This window comes from Mollisia scopiformis (genome assembly GCF_001500285.1).
Source record: "Mollisia scopiformis unplaced genomic scaffold LY89scaffold_12, whole genome shotgun sequence".
Lineage (NCBI taxonomy): Eukaryota > Fungi > Ascomycota > Leotiomycetes > Helotiales > Mollisiaceae > Mollisia > Mollisia scopiformis.
In genome coordinates this window covers 994,047-1,008,375 of record NW_017263592.1, presented here as the reverse complement: position 1 = coordinate 1,008,375, position 14,329 = coordinate 994,047, and the positions used below count along the sequence as shown (strand labels likewise).

General features: G+C 48.4%; 8 protein-coding genes across 8 annotated transcripts; 4 read left to right on the top strand and 4 right to left on the bottom strand.

Moving 5' to 3' along the window:
• Window positions 1–934: 934 nt before the first annotated feature.
• On the bottom strand, window positions 935–2,393 carry LY89DRAFT_70489 (uncharacterized protein). The gene is made up of 4 exons (XM_018217413.1): window positions 2,182–2,393; window positions 2,113–2,128; window positions 1,733–1,956; window positions 935–1,682 (listed from the first exon to the last, which is right to left on the bottom strand). Exons 1-4 carry the CDS (start codon window positions 2,249–2,251, stop codon window positions 1,129–1,131), a joined length of 864 nt encoding a protein of 287 aa, XP_018071409.1. The 5' UTR covers window positions 2,252–2,393; the 3' UTR covers window positions 935–1,128.
• A 745-nt stretch (window positions 2,394–3,138) lies between these two features.
• On the bottom strand, window positions 3,139–4,746 carry LY89DRAFT_646176 (cyclin-like protein). The gene is made up of 3 exons (XM_018211916.1): window positions 4,461–4,746; window positions 4,200–4,410; window positions 3,139–4,149 (listed from the first exon to the last, which is right to left on the bottom strand). The coding sequence occupies exons 1-3, from the start codon at window positions 4,649–4,651 to the stop codon at window positions 3,283–3,285; spliced, it is 1,269 nt and encodes a 422-aa protein (XP_018071408.1). The 5' UTR covers window positions 4,652–4,746; the 3' UTR covers window positions 3,139–3,282.
• Window positions 4,747–5,586: 840 nt separating this feature from the next.
• LY89DRAFT_734043 (alpha/beta-hydrolase) lies at window positions 5,587–6,631 on the top strand (the record flags this gene model as incomplete). Its single annotated transcript, XM_018219871.1, has 2 exons — window positions 5,587–5,739; window positions 5,804–6,631. The coding sequence occupies 2 exons, from the start codon at window positions 5,587–5,589 to the stop codon at window positions 6,629–6,631; spliced, it is 981 nt and encodes a 326-aa protein (XP_018071407.1).
• A 122-nt stretch (window positions 6,632–6,753) lies between these two features.
• On the top strand, window positions 6,754–7,225 carry LY89DRAFT_70453 (uncharacterized protein). The gene has a single exon (XM_018217390.1). The coding sequence runs from the start codon at window positions 6,908–6,910 to the stop codon at window positions 7,163–7,165; it is 258 nt and encodes an 85-aa protein (XP_018071406.1). The 5' UTR covers window positions 6,754–6,907; the 3' UTR covers window positions 7,166–7,225.
• Window positions 7,226–7,424: 199 nt separating this feature from the next.
• LY89DRAFT_70463 (uncharacterized protein) lies at window positions 7,425–8,350 on the bottom strand. The gene is made up of 2 exons (XM_018217395.1): window positions 8,215–8,350; window positions 7,425–8,096 (listed from the first exon to the last, which is right to left on the bottom strand). The coding sequence occupies exon 2, from the start codon at window positions 8,044–8,046 to the stop codon at window positions 7,738–7,740; it is 309 nt and encodes a 102-aa protein (XP_018071405.1). The 5' UTR covers window positions 8,047–8,096; window positions 8,215–8,350; the 3' UTR covers window positions 7,425–7,737.
• A 416-nt stretch (window positions 8,351–8,766) lies between these two features.
• LY89DRAFT_646168 (uncharacterized protein) lies at window positions 8,767–10,832 on the bottom strand. Its single transcript, XM_018211915.1, has 2 exons — window positions 9,123–10,832; window positions 8,767–9,068 (listed from the first exon to the last, which is right to left on the bottom strand). Exons 1-2 carry the CDS (start codon window positions 10,623–10,625, stop codon window positions 9,036–9,038), a joined length of 1,536 nt encoding a protein of 511 aa, XP_018071404.1. The 5' UTR covers window positions 10,626–10,832; the 3' UTR covers window positions 8,767–9,035.
• Window positions 10,833–10,987: 155 nt separating this feature from the next.
• LY89DRAFT_70432 (uncharacterized protein) lies at window positions 10,988–11,468 on the top strand. Its single transcript, XM_018217371.1, has one exon. The coding sequence runs from the start codon at window positions 11,085–11,087 to the stop codon at window positions 11,325–11,327; it is 243 nt and encodes an 80-aa protein (XP_018071403.1). The 5' UTR covers window positions 10,988–11,084; the 3' UTR covers window positions 11,328–11,468.
• A 630-nt stretch (window positions 11,469–12,098) lies between these two features.
• On the top strand, window positions 12,099–13,439 carry LY89DRAFT_646167 (ribosomal protein L1; the record flags this gene model as incomplete). The annotated part of the gene is made up of 2 exons (XM_018211914.1): window positions 12,099–12,263; window positions 12,315–13,439. The coding sequence occupies exons 1-2, from the start codon at window positions 12,195–12,197 to the stop codon at window positions 13,437–13,439; spliced, it is 1,194 nt and encodes a 397-aa protein (XP_018071402.1). The 5' UTR covers window positions 12,099–12,194.
• Between the last annotated feature and the right edge of the window lie 890 nt (window positions 13,440–14,329).

Genomic DNA, 14,329 nt, shown 5'->3' with positions numbered 1-14,329 from the left:
AGACCAACAATTAGATCCCAAGCATCACGACGCTCATCCCCCAGATGCAGAAAACTCCCCTCTAACGCCAACATCCACTCTTCCCTTCATCCATACCTACCTTCCAAGGCAAATTCTCTAAACACCCACTAATTACACCAAGCACCCTCTTTCCGCTCTCACACCGAGTGACTTACGCCGACTACATCTCTACGCATCGCCATTCCAATAACATAACACCCTCTATACACGGTGCAAATATATGAACTTTATGACGCACCGTACCAAAGCCTAACAGCTCACAATATACACCTCATCCCCCCTCTTCGCCTTAACCCATACCCTCCAAGCTAACTCTTTAAACTTCACCAGATTCATAAAACACCCTCTCTCTACTCTCACACCGCCTACCATTTGAGCCATCGCCACCCTCTATAAACGGTGCATATATATGAACTTTCTAATATATTATGCCAAAGCCCAGCAGCCCATCCCCTATACAATACCCCATGAACGACCCCTCTTCCCTTCTACCTCATACCCTCCAAGCTAACTCTTCAAAAACCACCAAATCCATAAAACCGCCATCCATCCACGCATCTCGATTCCCAAACTTCACGAACACACACGAACACTCTCTGCTTCCAGTCATTGGAGTAGCAGAACCGGGACTTCACACACGGTGCACACTACACATACATCAATATCATATACGACATTCCATTCCATTCACTCATTCGTCTGTCTGTCTGATTGTTTGATTGTCTGCATAAAAAGAAGAACGCGAAAAAGAGCCATCGGTCTTTCAAATCATACGATACGAAAGCTGTCATAAACCACACTACGAATACACACATCCCTCCACCCCACTCCACTCCATTCGATATGTAAAAATTCCCATTCCATTCCCGAGAGCTGAAGACGAAAGAGAAGTAGAAGAAAAAACCTAGACCGCTATGATGTAGAAATCAAAGAGTTCCCGATCCACCTCTCTTTCCTTCCTTATCACTGTACTTTTCATTTCCCCTTCCTGCTTGCGTATACCTCCTGTCCATGTTCCATCATCTGCTGCCTGTGACTTGGATATGCTTCACCTACACAAACAAGTCGGCGTATCCAGATATATTGGTCGTAATTCGCGTGGAGTAGCTAAGAAGCCTTCTTCTGAGCTTGAGGACCATTGACGTACTTGCCAACATCGGTAGCATCATGGAATGTCCTCGCACCACCCTTAACATTATCCCAAACAGCTCTGGCAGCTGGAGGAGTAGATTGCGCACCAACGAGGTTATCGATTCTTGCCTCCAATTGCTTGAACGAGCCTTGGACGAAGGTGCTTTGTGCGAATCGAGCTCGGAGGAAGGCGGTGTAGACTGCGATCAAGATCCAGGAACCCTTTTGGAAGGTGACGGCGGAGAGGAAGAGACGGCCCCAGAGCAGGATCTCGAGGATAGCAACGAGTCCCATGGAGGTGTCATAGTATTCCTTGACGAACCTGCCAATCATGTCGGCATATGGGCTGGTCTTGGTGGCTGGCTTGGCGGATGGGCTTGCACCAGCTGCAGGAGCAATTGGTTGGCCAGGTTGGATGGTGGGGATCAGGTTTGTGCGAGTGTAGGTGGCAACGTGGAAGACGGAGTAGACACCGAACGGAAGCATGGCGAGAGGGTATTGAGGAGAGAAGAGCCAGACAAGGGCCATAGCTTGGTGGGGTTAGCCGCCGGTCAGAGTGGGGAATTTAGAGGACACTCACCCAAGTATTGAACATTCTCATCAGCGACAAGGGCAAGAGCACTGGGAGGAGCTTTTGCGCCAGGTCTTGAACGAGCACGGAAAGCCTTGTAGACCACAATTCCATATGTCACCGCCGCGGAAACGAAAGCGGTACGGTAGGAGAATCTTGCCCATCTCGAGTAGTAGTTGAATGTGATGTAGGAGAGCCCATAGCGAGCGATACAGAAGAGGAGGGTCAGATGTCTGTTTGCACGTTGTTAGCTTCCTGCATGAACCCTCATATTATGATATGCAACAGGGTAGACAAAGCTCTATCCTAGAACTCGGAACACCGCTCCAGGCAGGCATTTCGAAGTTCGAGAACAGAACAATGACACCCGTAAGAGAGTATAAACGTACCCAACAAACCAAGCGACTATGAGGAGTATCAGCATGCGCGATCGGAGAAGGTTCTAGAGATTTGCTTACACTGTAGAGTCTGCGCCAGCTGAATCAATCGCTGCTGCAAAGGCAGAGATGCGGATGGCGGAGGAGCCATTGTTGATGTTGGAATCTGCGAGTTCTGACGAGGAGAAGAGATTACTGTCTTTCGTAATTGCTCGATTGTCGCACTTTTGAGGTTTTGGTTTCGTGGAAGGAAATGGTGTCGTGTCGTGTGCGGAAGAAGAAAGTTGGTGGTGGTGCGAAGCTCTACAGAAAATGGCTGGTTAGCGCATCCTTGCAAAACGTCACTAGCGACCCATCGCAGCTGAAGAGAGCCCGGGAGCAGCTTTGCGTGCCATTCACTCACTCGCAGATTGTTTGCCGGCAGATGGTGCGTTTGTCAATTAATTATTATGAGGATACAAAATGCATTCGCGGTGGAGGGAGGTTTGATATCACACAGATTTGGCCGTGGGGGAATTGTTCTGCCTTGATTTGTTGCAGTAAAGCCACATTGCCTGTTCTTGTTCTCGTTCTGGTCCCTCGTTCGGAAGAGCGTCGACCTCATCGTCATCGCTGTGGCTGTCAGGCGCTACCAGCGATCATCACATGCTAGAGGAAACCAGGGGTCTGCCCATCGTCAGGATGCAGCATCCCATATCGAATCAACATGCATCATAGACAAGGCTGCTCAAACAATCTGTGTCTGTTCATGGCGAGCCAGAATATACCAGGTATCGTCAGATATTGGGATTGGTTTGGAGAAGTACTGTTGACGCGGAAACATTTGCTGCAGTTTCAAAAGCTGTGAAGCTTATTGCTAAATGTTTGCGAGACATGAAGCTTGAAACTCTAGTGGAAGGTTCCTGGTGACCTTGAATATATCGAGCCCCTTAATTGGATAAATTCATGGCTGCCTACTCATACCACAGCATGAAGATAACGAGGTTATCGAGGCCAGAACCGAAGACACGAATATACATGTAAAGCACTACACATGAGAGCAGATGTTCACAGTATCCGTATTATTCTACATAGCAGTGGTATCTATCGTGAACGCCATCTCCGTGAACCCATGCTCGTGTGACCTGCCAAAACCTATGCCCAATCTCCCAACGCCAAACAATGATCCTCCATGCCTCCTACTTATCTCCTGGGACGTTTATTCTGATGAAAAGTAGGCCTATCATCACGACCATTACCACGATAAGGTGGCCGAGGACCTCTATCTTCCTTCTCCGGCTTGATCGGCTCCTCAACCTCCACTTCATACTCTTCCCATTCCTCTGTGAAATACTTGGAAGTGATGTCTTTCTCCTCCTTGGCTTGTTCGGCATCAAGCATGAATCGGACTGTTCCATCTTGACCTCTGGCACCGATACCTCGTCTGCCAGATCCGGATGATCTAGGACTAAGAGTCGCTGGAGATGCGTCTTTGCCATTCACACGGACTTCAGCAGGGCTAGCTGGCGTGACGGGTGTCTTTGGCGTCTTGATATTCGACCTAAAGCCATTGATTTTGGGCGGGTCGAAGAATTCCGTAAATCTGTTCAATGATTGCCCTTCTCCAGCCTCCTGATTCACCTTGATCTTGAGTTGGATGAACTTATCCATACTATGTCCAGGTCCAACAATGGAAGACTTTTGGAAGTGGGTGTAGAGGTCCAGCAAATCGAGAATAGTCTCCAGTACTTCTGCCCGTCTCGTACTCCATTTCTTATATTGTGGTGCATGTTTGCCATGGATCTTCTCTTGCTGCTTCTCCAACACCTTCGTAGCAAGTTCAAGGCATGCAAATGACATAGTGGCACAACTCTGCTTGAGAGGAGCGAATGTTCGGTAAAGGTCGATCATCATATTGTATGCAACTCTTGTAACATCCTTATCGAATCCAGCTTCTCGTGCAAGTTTGATGAGGTGTTTATGGGGATAACGAACTCGGAAATCGAATCCTGAAGCTTCGAGCATGAGCCGTTCGAGACCAATAACAACTTTCGAGGATCCATCAAAGGCCTGTCATCTTGTCAGTGCCATTGATCATATACACTATTCTGCAGACTTACACTGTCGTCTGAGCTCAAATGCTCAGAAGCGGAAACTTTGAGGTTATGCGCAGCAGCCAGTATCTCCCTCGACTTCTTCAATGTATCTTCAATCTTGCAAGCCGTAAGTAAAGCAGCTGCGGCAGCATCGGGATATTGATATTCGGAATCCTTATGGACGAGGCGAAACTTGTGAAAGTACCACACTGCTGTGCAGTATGTTCGAACAGGCCTGGGATACTATTAGTATTTGAGAGCTTGAAGAGAGAAGAAGGGTCGTACAGCTGAAGAGCAGTTCTAACATCGTTAATCCATTGCACGCCCTGTAGCCTGAAATTGTCTTCCCGCGTAGGATTCGTGCCAATAGCTACCAGTTGATTCTGAAGTTGTTGCTGGAAGGTAAATTGTTGCGCCACATGGATGAACGAAGGATGGGGGCCCGCTTGAGCCTGGAATGCAACTTGAGGAGCCATCTTACGGTCGAAGGAGTCCGCCGTATTGAAGCCTTCGTAATGCAATCGTGGACTGGAAAGTAAGAAGTATGGAGGCTTGCAGATGATCGGGGCCGAAACTCGAGGTTCGGAATTGTTTTTGCTTCCCGAGCCGAGAGCTGTGCTAGCGGCTGCTGCTATCGCTGCGGCCCTTGGCCTGAGACCAACATTCAAGGTTATTTTCTGAGAAACATAGTCATTCAATACACTATCCTCACTACTAGAAGTGCCCGAGAAGTCTTCACTTTGAACCATCTTGGCATGAGAAGCAATTGGGTCAAATTCCGAGAACTTCTGGAACAAGGCTGAAATCCGATATAAGGCTGGGCAAGGCTGGTTCTTGAATCGGATCGATGACACAGAAGGTAAAGTTGTCTCTGTGCTAGCGGCTATTTGATAATTGCTTGAGTATGTTCGAATAGACAGAGAAGACTTGATTCTGAGCAGCTTCAGAAATCGGTCAGTTAGTGGAAGTTTGTTGACAAGCTACTTTCGTCAATTTGCATCGAGTCACTCTTTCCACATTGAAAAGCACTAAGACCACTTCAAACGTCATACATAGCAAACAAGCGAAGCTAGGTACCTCGATGTTCCAGCCAGGGGCAAGAAATTCTCCAAAGATGTTGCTCTTTTTCTATATCAAGGATGCCTTTTCTTATTCTCTCTGATACCAACAATGCTTGGACAAGAAAGGAATAAAGATGACTATCTCTATGTACTTGCTATCGTTAGATTGCGATCTTGTTATTGTTTATTTTCCTATACTTATTCATCTTAAACAACTGCGAGATTCTTTCCATCAAGTCTTTTGAGTCAGCTCAGCCTTGCCAAATAAGCGAGTGAGCTTTATCGCTATCAACAATAGCTCCCAGCCTCTCCCCATCTCCAACATCCTCCCGGACATCACAACAGTCATCATGACTAAACTCACGAAGCTCATTTCATTTGTCTCTGTTCTTCCCTTGCTGCAAGCCAGCATTATCCCGTTTCAAACCCCTCTACGCAGCTCTTCCGACGATGAAGACGATACGCCACTCCCCCTCGTCATCTGGCATGGCCTGGGCGACAATGTACGTCCATCACTCCATCACTCACACCAGCTCCTCTTCTATACCCAGACTAACCTACCCCCAGTACGCAGCCGAAGGCCTCGCAGAAGTAGCCTCTCTCGCCGAATCCACCAACCCAGGCACACTCGTGTACATAATCCGCCTGGACGAAGACTCCTCCTCGGACCGCTCCGCAACATTCTTCGGCAACCTAACTCTCCAACTCGAAAAAGTCTGCGCCGACATCTCCGCCCACCCCATTCTCTCGACCGCCCCCGCCATCGACGCCCTCGGCTTCTCGCAAGGCGGCCAATTCCTGCGCGGCTACATCGAACGCTGCAGTGCTCCTCCCGTCCGGAGTCTCGTCACATTCGGCAGCCAACATAACGGCATCTCCGAGTTCCAGAGCTGTGGTGCGACGGATTGGTTGTGTAAGGGTGCGCAGGGACTGCTGAGGTCTAATACCTGGAGCAGTTTTGTGCAGAGCAGGTTAGTTCCTGCGCAGTATTTTCGGGATCCGATGCAATACGATGATTATCTTCTTTACTCGAATTTTCTGGCGGATATCAACAACGAACGCGAGTTGAAGAATCAGACGTACAAGGAGAATTTGGCCAAGTTGGAAAAATTCGTGATGTACATCTTTGAGGATGATACGACGGTGCATCCAAAGGAGAGTGGATGGTTTGCGGAAGTCAACGGGACGGAGGTCACGGCGTTGAAGGAGAGGACGTTGTATAAGGAGGATTGGCTAGGGTTGAAGGAGTTGGATGAGAAGGGGGCGTTGGAGTTTAAGACGACGGATGGGGGGCATATGAGTTTGAGTGAGGAGTTGTTGACGGATGTTTTTAAGAAGTATTATGGTCCGTATGGGAAGAAGTTTGAGAGTGAGGTGTGGAAGGAGGATTTGTAGTGTGGGGAGGAGGAACTTTGTATGATGCTGTATGATGGAATAGGCGTTATTGTTTAGCGGTGCTTTGGTTCTTTTGATGAATAGGAAAGCAATTCTGCTTTTTAAACATTCCTTGCTTGATTTGTATCGATTCGGGATGATTTACCAGGTGTGACGTGCAACAAAAGTAAAGATCTAGCGCAACTGAACCAAAGCCCCCTCCTTCTGCCAATACCCAGCAGCAACCCCACAGTTTTCAAAACAAAGAAATCCACCAACAAGTATCAAAACAATTAAATGTACCGAGAACGAGAACTGGTTCTTCGTATTCCTGCGACGCTTTCCGCTACTCTAAGTTCAGCCGTCAATTTAGTATTTGTGGCGAAAAGAAGTTTCTTTCATGAAGGGGCCATGAAGAAGGATTTCGTTACCATTTGCAATAGAGAAAGAGTTCAAGAGTTCAGGAGTTCACGGCAATGTACATTTGACAATTTGGTGAGGAAGAGAGATCGAGGGGCCCTAGGATGTGTAGCTATGCATAGAGTTTCGACGTGATTAAAAGGAAGAGTCCTATTATACTTGCGTATCAACCATCAAGGCACAACTAGTAGGAAGATCAGTCTGGTTTATGATATTCAAGAGCGTATACGATAATATTCAAAGTATACTTACTGTTCGAATATCCCCAGAACTCGAAGTCCTTCCACAGCATCAAGCAGACCTAAGAATACCGAAAGATCGAAGATCCAGAAACTTCTCGATGTCTAAGAAGTGTAGGGAAACAATACCGTATTGCATCATCAACACAGAATAGGAACAGCACTCGAACACGACACCACAGAAGAAGATTTCACATCACCGTGGCCCCAAGACTCGAAGCACAGAAACCAACGTAGGTATGTATGCATTTCCCTCGTCCCATTGAAAAACTCATGCAGAAAACCCCACCCAAGCCGAAACCCATGTATGCAAGTGTGTACCCATTCATCAATCTGAATCTCTTTCCATCCTTTCTCCATCCTCTCCCTTAAGGCAAGCAAGTACCGCACCAAACCCAAACGCCATTCATCCCCTTTCATTGCATTGTCACAGCTCCTTTCCCAATACTCTGCGTTCGTTGATATCAACTACTTCTTCTCACTAAACCCCCCACCATACCCCTCATGCGCGGCAATCTCCCTCTGCAAAACGATCTCCCTCTTCCGATCCTCGCGATTCCAGCTCTGCACGCGATTGAAGGTCGGTTTCCAGCTCTCAGTGGGAGAAGGTAGGATCTCGCCGAAGGAGTTGCGGCGGCCGTCTGTGCGGTGTTGTTCTGTATTGGTTGTTGGGGAGATGGAGATTGGTTCAGTGGAGGTGGAGGATGTTGGATCGGAGGTAAGGGTTGTGTTTAGAGGGGTTGGTTGGGTGGTTGTTGATGGTGTTGTGGATGCCATTTTGTAGGTTTGTTTGTATTTGATTTGTTTGGATATGTGGATGTTTGTTTCTGGAAGGAAAGGAAGAAGGAAGGTCAGCAGATGCATATATAGGGACCTGGATGCTCGCTCATTCGTCATGGAGATCTCGGAATGACGAGCAAGCAAGAAATATCGACAGAGCCTCACCTGATGATTCCGATATGCGGCGTCGTACCGGGAAACACTGGACTACGACGTAATAAAAGGAAAGACAAACGAATTGCAGATAGAAAGAGAGCGACAGAGAGAGGAGATTAAATAAATATATAACCTGACCGTCACACAAACCCTAAATTCCACCTTCCCCTCTTCCTTCTTCCTTCCTCATTCATCAATCAATCAACCAAGCAGCACCCCGCATACCAAACGGCTCTCAAACTGTTGAACCCTGATCTGCACGCCAATCACCCACCTACCAGTAAACTCGCATGTGCATCCTCACCACCACACGCAAACAGAAATTCGCCCCTCAACATGGGATGATCAGAATCCAAATGCGATACAGGTTGCGTGCCGTGGTAGCCGTGGTGGTGGTCGCCACCAAAAGTCTCAGGGGTTCGTCGCTAAGCTTTGGCGCTAGCGGGGATTTTAGTGCGGGGTTGTTTACTTCTGTTTTGCGGGGTAAAGTTGTTGGATCGCGATATCGTTTTGTTTGCAACACAACACAATCAACAACCTTCATCATGGATATCTCACATGCGACGAAGAATCCATATGATGGATGGGTGATTTATTCATTTAATCCACAGCGCCTACTCCTCCTTTGAGCGCAAATCCAACAATGATGAAAAAGGAAATTTAATCATACGCCTCGCTATGCATGGGGTATGAAAAAGGTATGGAACAACAGGAAGATTTTTTCTTCTCGAGGAGAGAGTGGTATCACGGCCGTATACAACAAGGTGCTTTCTCGCGCAGCTTCGAACAGGGTTCATATCCATAACAGCGACCAGCTTCGTTTCCGTTCGTCAAGGCGTGCGAGGTCGTTTCCAGTAGTATTGCTGCGATGGGTCAGTATATATATTATCTATCAGATTCCAGGTGGGATGTCTTACCTTGTGTTGCTTTCTGCAGTTTCTGAGACTGGGTTTGCGCAGACCATCGACGACGGCTGCTCTTCGGTGCTCGTCTTGGTCTTCGTCGGGAATGTAGTAGTACTCGCTCTCAAGTGCCTTTCCGGCGGCATCCTTTCCTTCACGGTGTATTTCTCCGATACATGATGTCGCGTTGAGCATTCTGCGCAAATCATCTTTCGAAAGTCCCTTGTTCTCTTGGCCTGTTGGATTGGGGTTCCGGAATTCGGCTGGGAGGTTATTTAAGATAACTGAGAGAGGAGTGGAGGAGAGACGCGAGAACGCCAATTGATTCACGACATGGTTCACAATGGGAACAGCATCTGCTTCGTTGGTGGACTCGGAACTGGATCTGGCTTTGGGAGAGGGTGTTGGATCACGTCGAGGGATTTCTGGGCTCGCGATGGTGGTGAAGGATGCCATGCGGGAGGAGATGTTAGCACCGAAAGGACCGAAGGAGTGCACAATGGGATCATTCTCTTCATCAGGGTCGTCCTCCGGTTCGCTGAGTTCACTCGTCGGACTCTCAATAGGAGGTTGCGCGAAAGAGGTAGCAGCTTGTGTCGACACGAAAGATTCTCCGTCCTCAATATCTGGCCTCCGCTTTGGTGAGGGAGAGTCTTCATACACTTGGACAACATTCGGCTCTATATCATCAGAGAACAAGTGGGCCAAGTCTCCAGAATTTCGAGAAGGACGTGCTGGAGTCGGAGACACAGGAGATTCGAGTCTCTGCCCACGTCGCAGAGGACTAGACTCAATGATCTGACCACGAGCATTAATTGCAGACAGACGACCCTTCGGCGAGCTCTCATCTTCCCAAGAGTCCACCGACTCCTTACGTTCCCTATTCGGCCATTCGATTCGTACACGGGCGTCCTGTACATCCAACATGATCTCTGCGAACTCGGTCTCCGATGTGAAAGTATCGTCCTTGGCCAATTCCCATGTCCGACCCTGACAATGCAACTTCACTCCATTCCACCCTTTACACTTAATTTCAACTTTGTTGGGCTCGAGAGGGACTGAAGCGGCGATATACCTTGCTTCGATGTGTACACGGGAGATAAGTCGATTGGCAGATAATTGGTAGTGGGAAGAATTGCTGGATCTGCCCATCTTGAGGGTTTCTCCATTCTCGGGCATAGTGACTGAGGGTACCGAGGAGAGCGGAGCACGCTCCGAGATCGAGGATTGAGTTCGTTGCAGACCGGGTCGGACGTGAATTTGAGGTGGAGAAGAGGACAAAATACCCGTCGTCGAGGTAGGAATCGGTGTAGGGTATTTCTGGTAAGCATGTTCGCGTTGAGAAGGGGAAGAACGAGTTTGTCTCTTCGAAGGTCGAGGGAAGCCGGGCGACGAAGAGGGCTCGAACGCGGGCAATAATGAGGGAGCTGGTCTCTTTACACCTGCTGTCGAAGGTACAGGATTCTGGACAGTCCTAGCATTGGTTTTGCTGGGAGAGGAATCCATCATGGCAGACATCTACCAGATGTACGGCTGCTGCCAGAAAAGGACTTTTTTTTCCTCGTCGAGACAGACCGCGTAGGACGCGACTGGTACCAAAGCTCCAAGTTTAGTTTGATATCGACCGAATTGACGACCCGGCCCAAAAGTTCTGGAGGCGTGTCCGGGAGGGAAATGGATGAGGTGGGTGAATGGAGGGAAGGGCCGTGGTTTTGAAGGTCAGGAACACGGTCTCGATGGAAGATTGGGTCTCTGCTAGGAACGCGAGTTGAGCAGGCCCTAGCGCGTTCTGCTGTATGTAATCGCTAAATCGGAGCAGCACAAATTTATGACGTGCATTTGGGGCCGGCCTGTCAGAGCGAGCGAGATAATCATAATTCCGATAAACTTTTATACTTTTCTTGGACAGTATTTCACTCTCCGAAATCTACCAATATATATATCTATACACAATTACAATTCTCTCTCTCTCCCACCATGCATCTGCTGTCCTGTCCTGTTCTGTTCTCACTTCCCGGTGTCTGTCGCGTTCACGGTTGTCCAAGCTCCTCTCTTTTATCCCAGCATCCCAGCCTCTTTTCTCATCGTCGCGTGCGTGCCGGTTGGGTCTGTCGCGCTACTGTAGGCATCTTGAGCCAGCCTGCTGCGGAACGGACACAGGGACGGGGGTTTCCAGCGCGTATGAGACAAATCGGGTCTCGCACACCACCAGCGAATTGATGAAATTCCGAGCTGCTCTCCACTCGGTCAGCAGCACCGTGGAAAGGATTTTTTTGGCCTGGAACGGGTGCGAGATGGGTGAGGGAGGGGTAGGTACTTTTTTTTATGTTAGGTGCAGAGCGGGGCGGTGTGACATGAGTGAAGGATGATTATGGAGACGTGAGAAGGAGGGAAGGTTTAAGTGTATCATTTTGACAGCTTGTACTTACGTATTCCGTTCAGTACTGCACAACAAGCTTGGTAATTGAGAATCTTCAAAGGTTCCAAACCGCGGCTATGCTATGATGATATTCAGGGACTGTGACCGCTTCAGCATGGGTGGACCAAGGAACCAAAAAAAACAATACTCATGCGACGCATTTATATATCGCTGTAACGGAGGAAAGGCGGCCTTCTTTAGTTTTTTGGTCACGCATGGGTCTTGGAGTTCAAATCTTGTGATTAGGGAGCTTCATAAGTAACATGTCTTTCCCGGCCTTGTTACTTACTGCTGTTGGGCGCCCGAACTTCTTCGAAATGGTTGGTTGGATAATGCAAAAATAAACACGGATTTGTGGTTAACGCTTAGAATTTACAGTACATATTAATACAATAGCACAATTATATCCAATCCAATAATTTTGACTAATTATTATTGAATGTTGTCAAACTCCAAGCCAAATTCATCACTCACTTAAAAGGCCCAAATAGGAAAGGTTCACATCGGCGATTCTGACAACTTTACCGACGCTAAAAATTTCAGATATCGAAAAATATTTGGCGGGACAATCGCACAGCTTCACAATCGCATACTCGCAGCAAATTACTTCTCCCACCGAACTTACAATTCATCTACAGCTGGAGATTGAAGTACTGTGCGATCGCAATATGGCACCATCTACTGCGCTTACCACGAAAGTGGAGGGCGATCCCCCATACCAATTGAACAGCGAACAGGTACAAAAATTCCCCAGCTTTTTCGCAGCACAGAAACTCACAACTCCATAGACACTCAAAGCCTCAAAAGCTCTCTTATCACACATCCAATCCTCTGCCGCCGAGCTCACAAAGTCATCTGGAAAACAAAGTCTCCTCCCCACAGAAGACGATGACGAAGAAGCAGACGACAGCCTCTCCACCCCCATCTGGCTCACCCTCACAACCAAAAAACACATCACCGACACCAAACGCCTAAAACCATCCCGAATCACCGTCCCACACCCCCTCAACAGCAGCACCTCGACCACCATCTGCCTAATCGTCGCCGACCCCCAACGCACCTACAAAGACATTGTCTCCTCGCCCGCCTTCCCGCCCGAGCTCGCGGCCCGCATCACAAAAGTCGTCGGCCTCGACAAGATCAAGAAGAAATGGACCCAGTACGAAGCCCAGCGCAAGCTGATGGCCGAGCACGACATCTTCCTGGCGGACGACAGGATCATTGTTTCGCTGCCCAAGTTACTCGGCAAGACGTTCTACAAGTCTACTACTAAGCGACCAATTCCGGTTAATATTGCCGCGCCGGCGCCGAAGACGGATGGGAAGCGTATTGCAAGGGCGAAGGGCGATACGGAGACCCGCGGTGCGGGGACGGCGAAGCAGATCGCGAGCGAGGTTGAGAAGGCGGTTTCATGTGCGTTGGTGCATTTATCTCCTTCTACGAACACGGCGGTTCGAGTCGGCTACTCGAGCTGGAGCGCTGAGAAATTGGCCGAGAATATCGAGGCTGTGACGAAGGAGGTGGTGGATAAGTTTGTACCGAGACGTTGGAGAGGGGTGAGAGCTCTGCATATCAAGGGGCCCGAGACGGCGGCGCTCCCGATTTGGTTGGCGGATGAGTTGTGGGTTGATGAGGGGGATGTGTTGGGCGAGGAGGAGGTGAAGGCTAAGGCGGAGAAGGCGGCGAATGTGGGGAAGAAGAGGAAGAGTGCGGTTTTGGAGGGTGTGGTTGGGAAGGAGGGGAAGAAGCTGAAGGAGAGTAATGACGATGCTCTTGATAAGGAGATTGCGTTGAGGAAAGAGAAGTTGAGGAAGCAGAAGGAGGAGGCTAGTAAAGATGTCGAGGGCGAGGTTCCTATTGCTTCGGTCAAGGTTTCGAAGAAGGGCAAGAAGAGCCATGGTGTTGTGGCGTAGGTTTCCTTGTCTTTTGGGAAGGGAGAGCATTGCAGGCGTCTTTGGTGCTTGGGTGTTGTGGCAAAAATGTACTGGGAGCTTTGTTCCTTTGCAAGAATGTACATTTTGTTGACCACAGGTTTTTCGAAATATCCTCTGATCATTGCTTTTGTCCTATATCCTTCAATGAATTGTTCTCCAACTCCCATCTCCCATCTCTTCACCGAAGTCGGTCCCTCAACATCCCTAAACTTTTGCATTCCATCCCGGTTCATCACAAACTCAATCCTTTCATCAACTTTGCTAATCTTCCCATCAACATTTTTTCCGTTGCCAATCTTTTTCCTGTTACTTTGTCTTGACCTAAGATTCCAGAGTCTCTTTAATTTGGTCTATAACAGGTCTTTCTACATTATCAATTCTCTTGACTGGCTCGGCACATGGCGAGCTTGCCTTACGGCCAAAGAAAGTGTTAAACAACAAGTTCACTGGAGCGAACGCTGCGATTTATGGGTTCGCACTAGCGTCGTTCTTGAGTATGTTTGCCTGGTTTGGGTGTCATTGATCAGTCCTGTATTTGATTTCCTACATCTTTCTAAGATAGTCATCTCAACACGCTTTGCTAATCAGAAACTTCTGCTGAAGTACTTATTGCCCGAATGGGCCGCTGCCCGGGATCCACTTAGGCTTTTGTCTAGAAAGAGTTGAGACCGTTGCAGTCATGGAAGTATCAAACTCGAAAAAGCTCATGGGACCTTGGCTAAGGAATGGGAGATCGACTGCAATCCGAAGCACGTTGGCGGAGAAGCAACGTAAAAATTCATAATGAAAATAAGATTAAATTAAAACATGTAGAAATGAATCTCGACTCCCCAAGTCCATGATGACCTTCTGCTTCTTGCCAGCAAAGG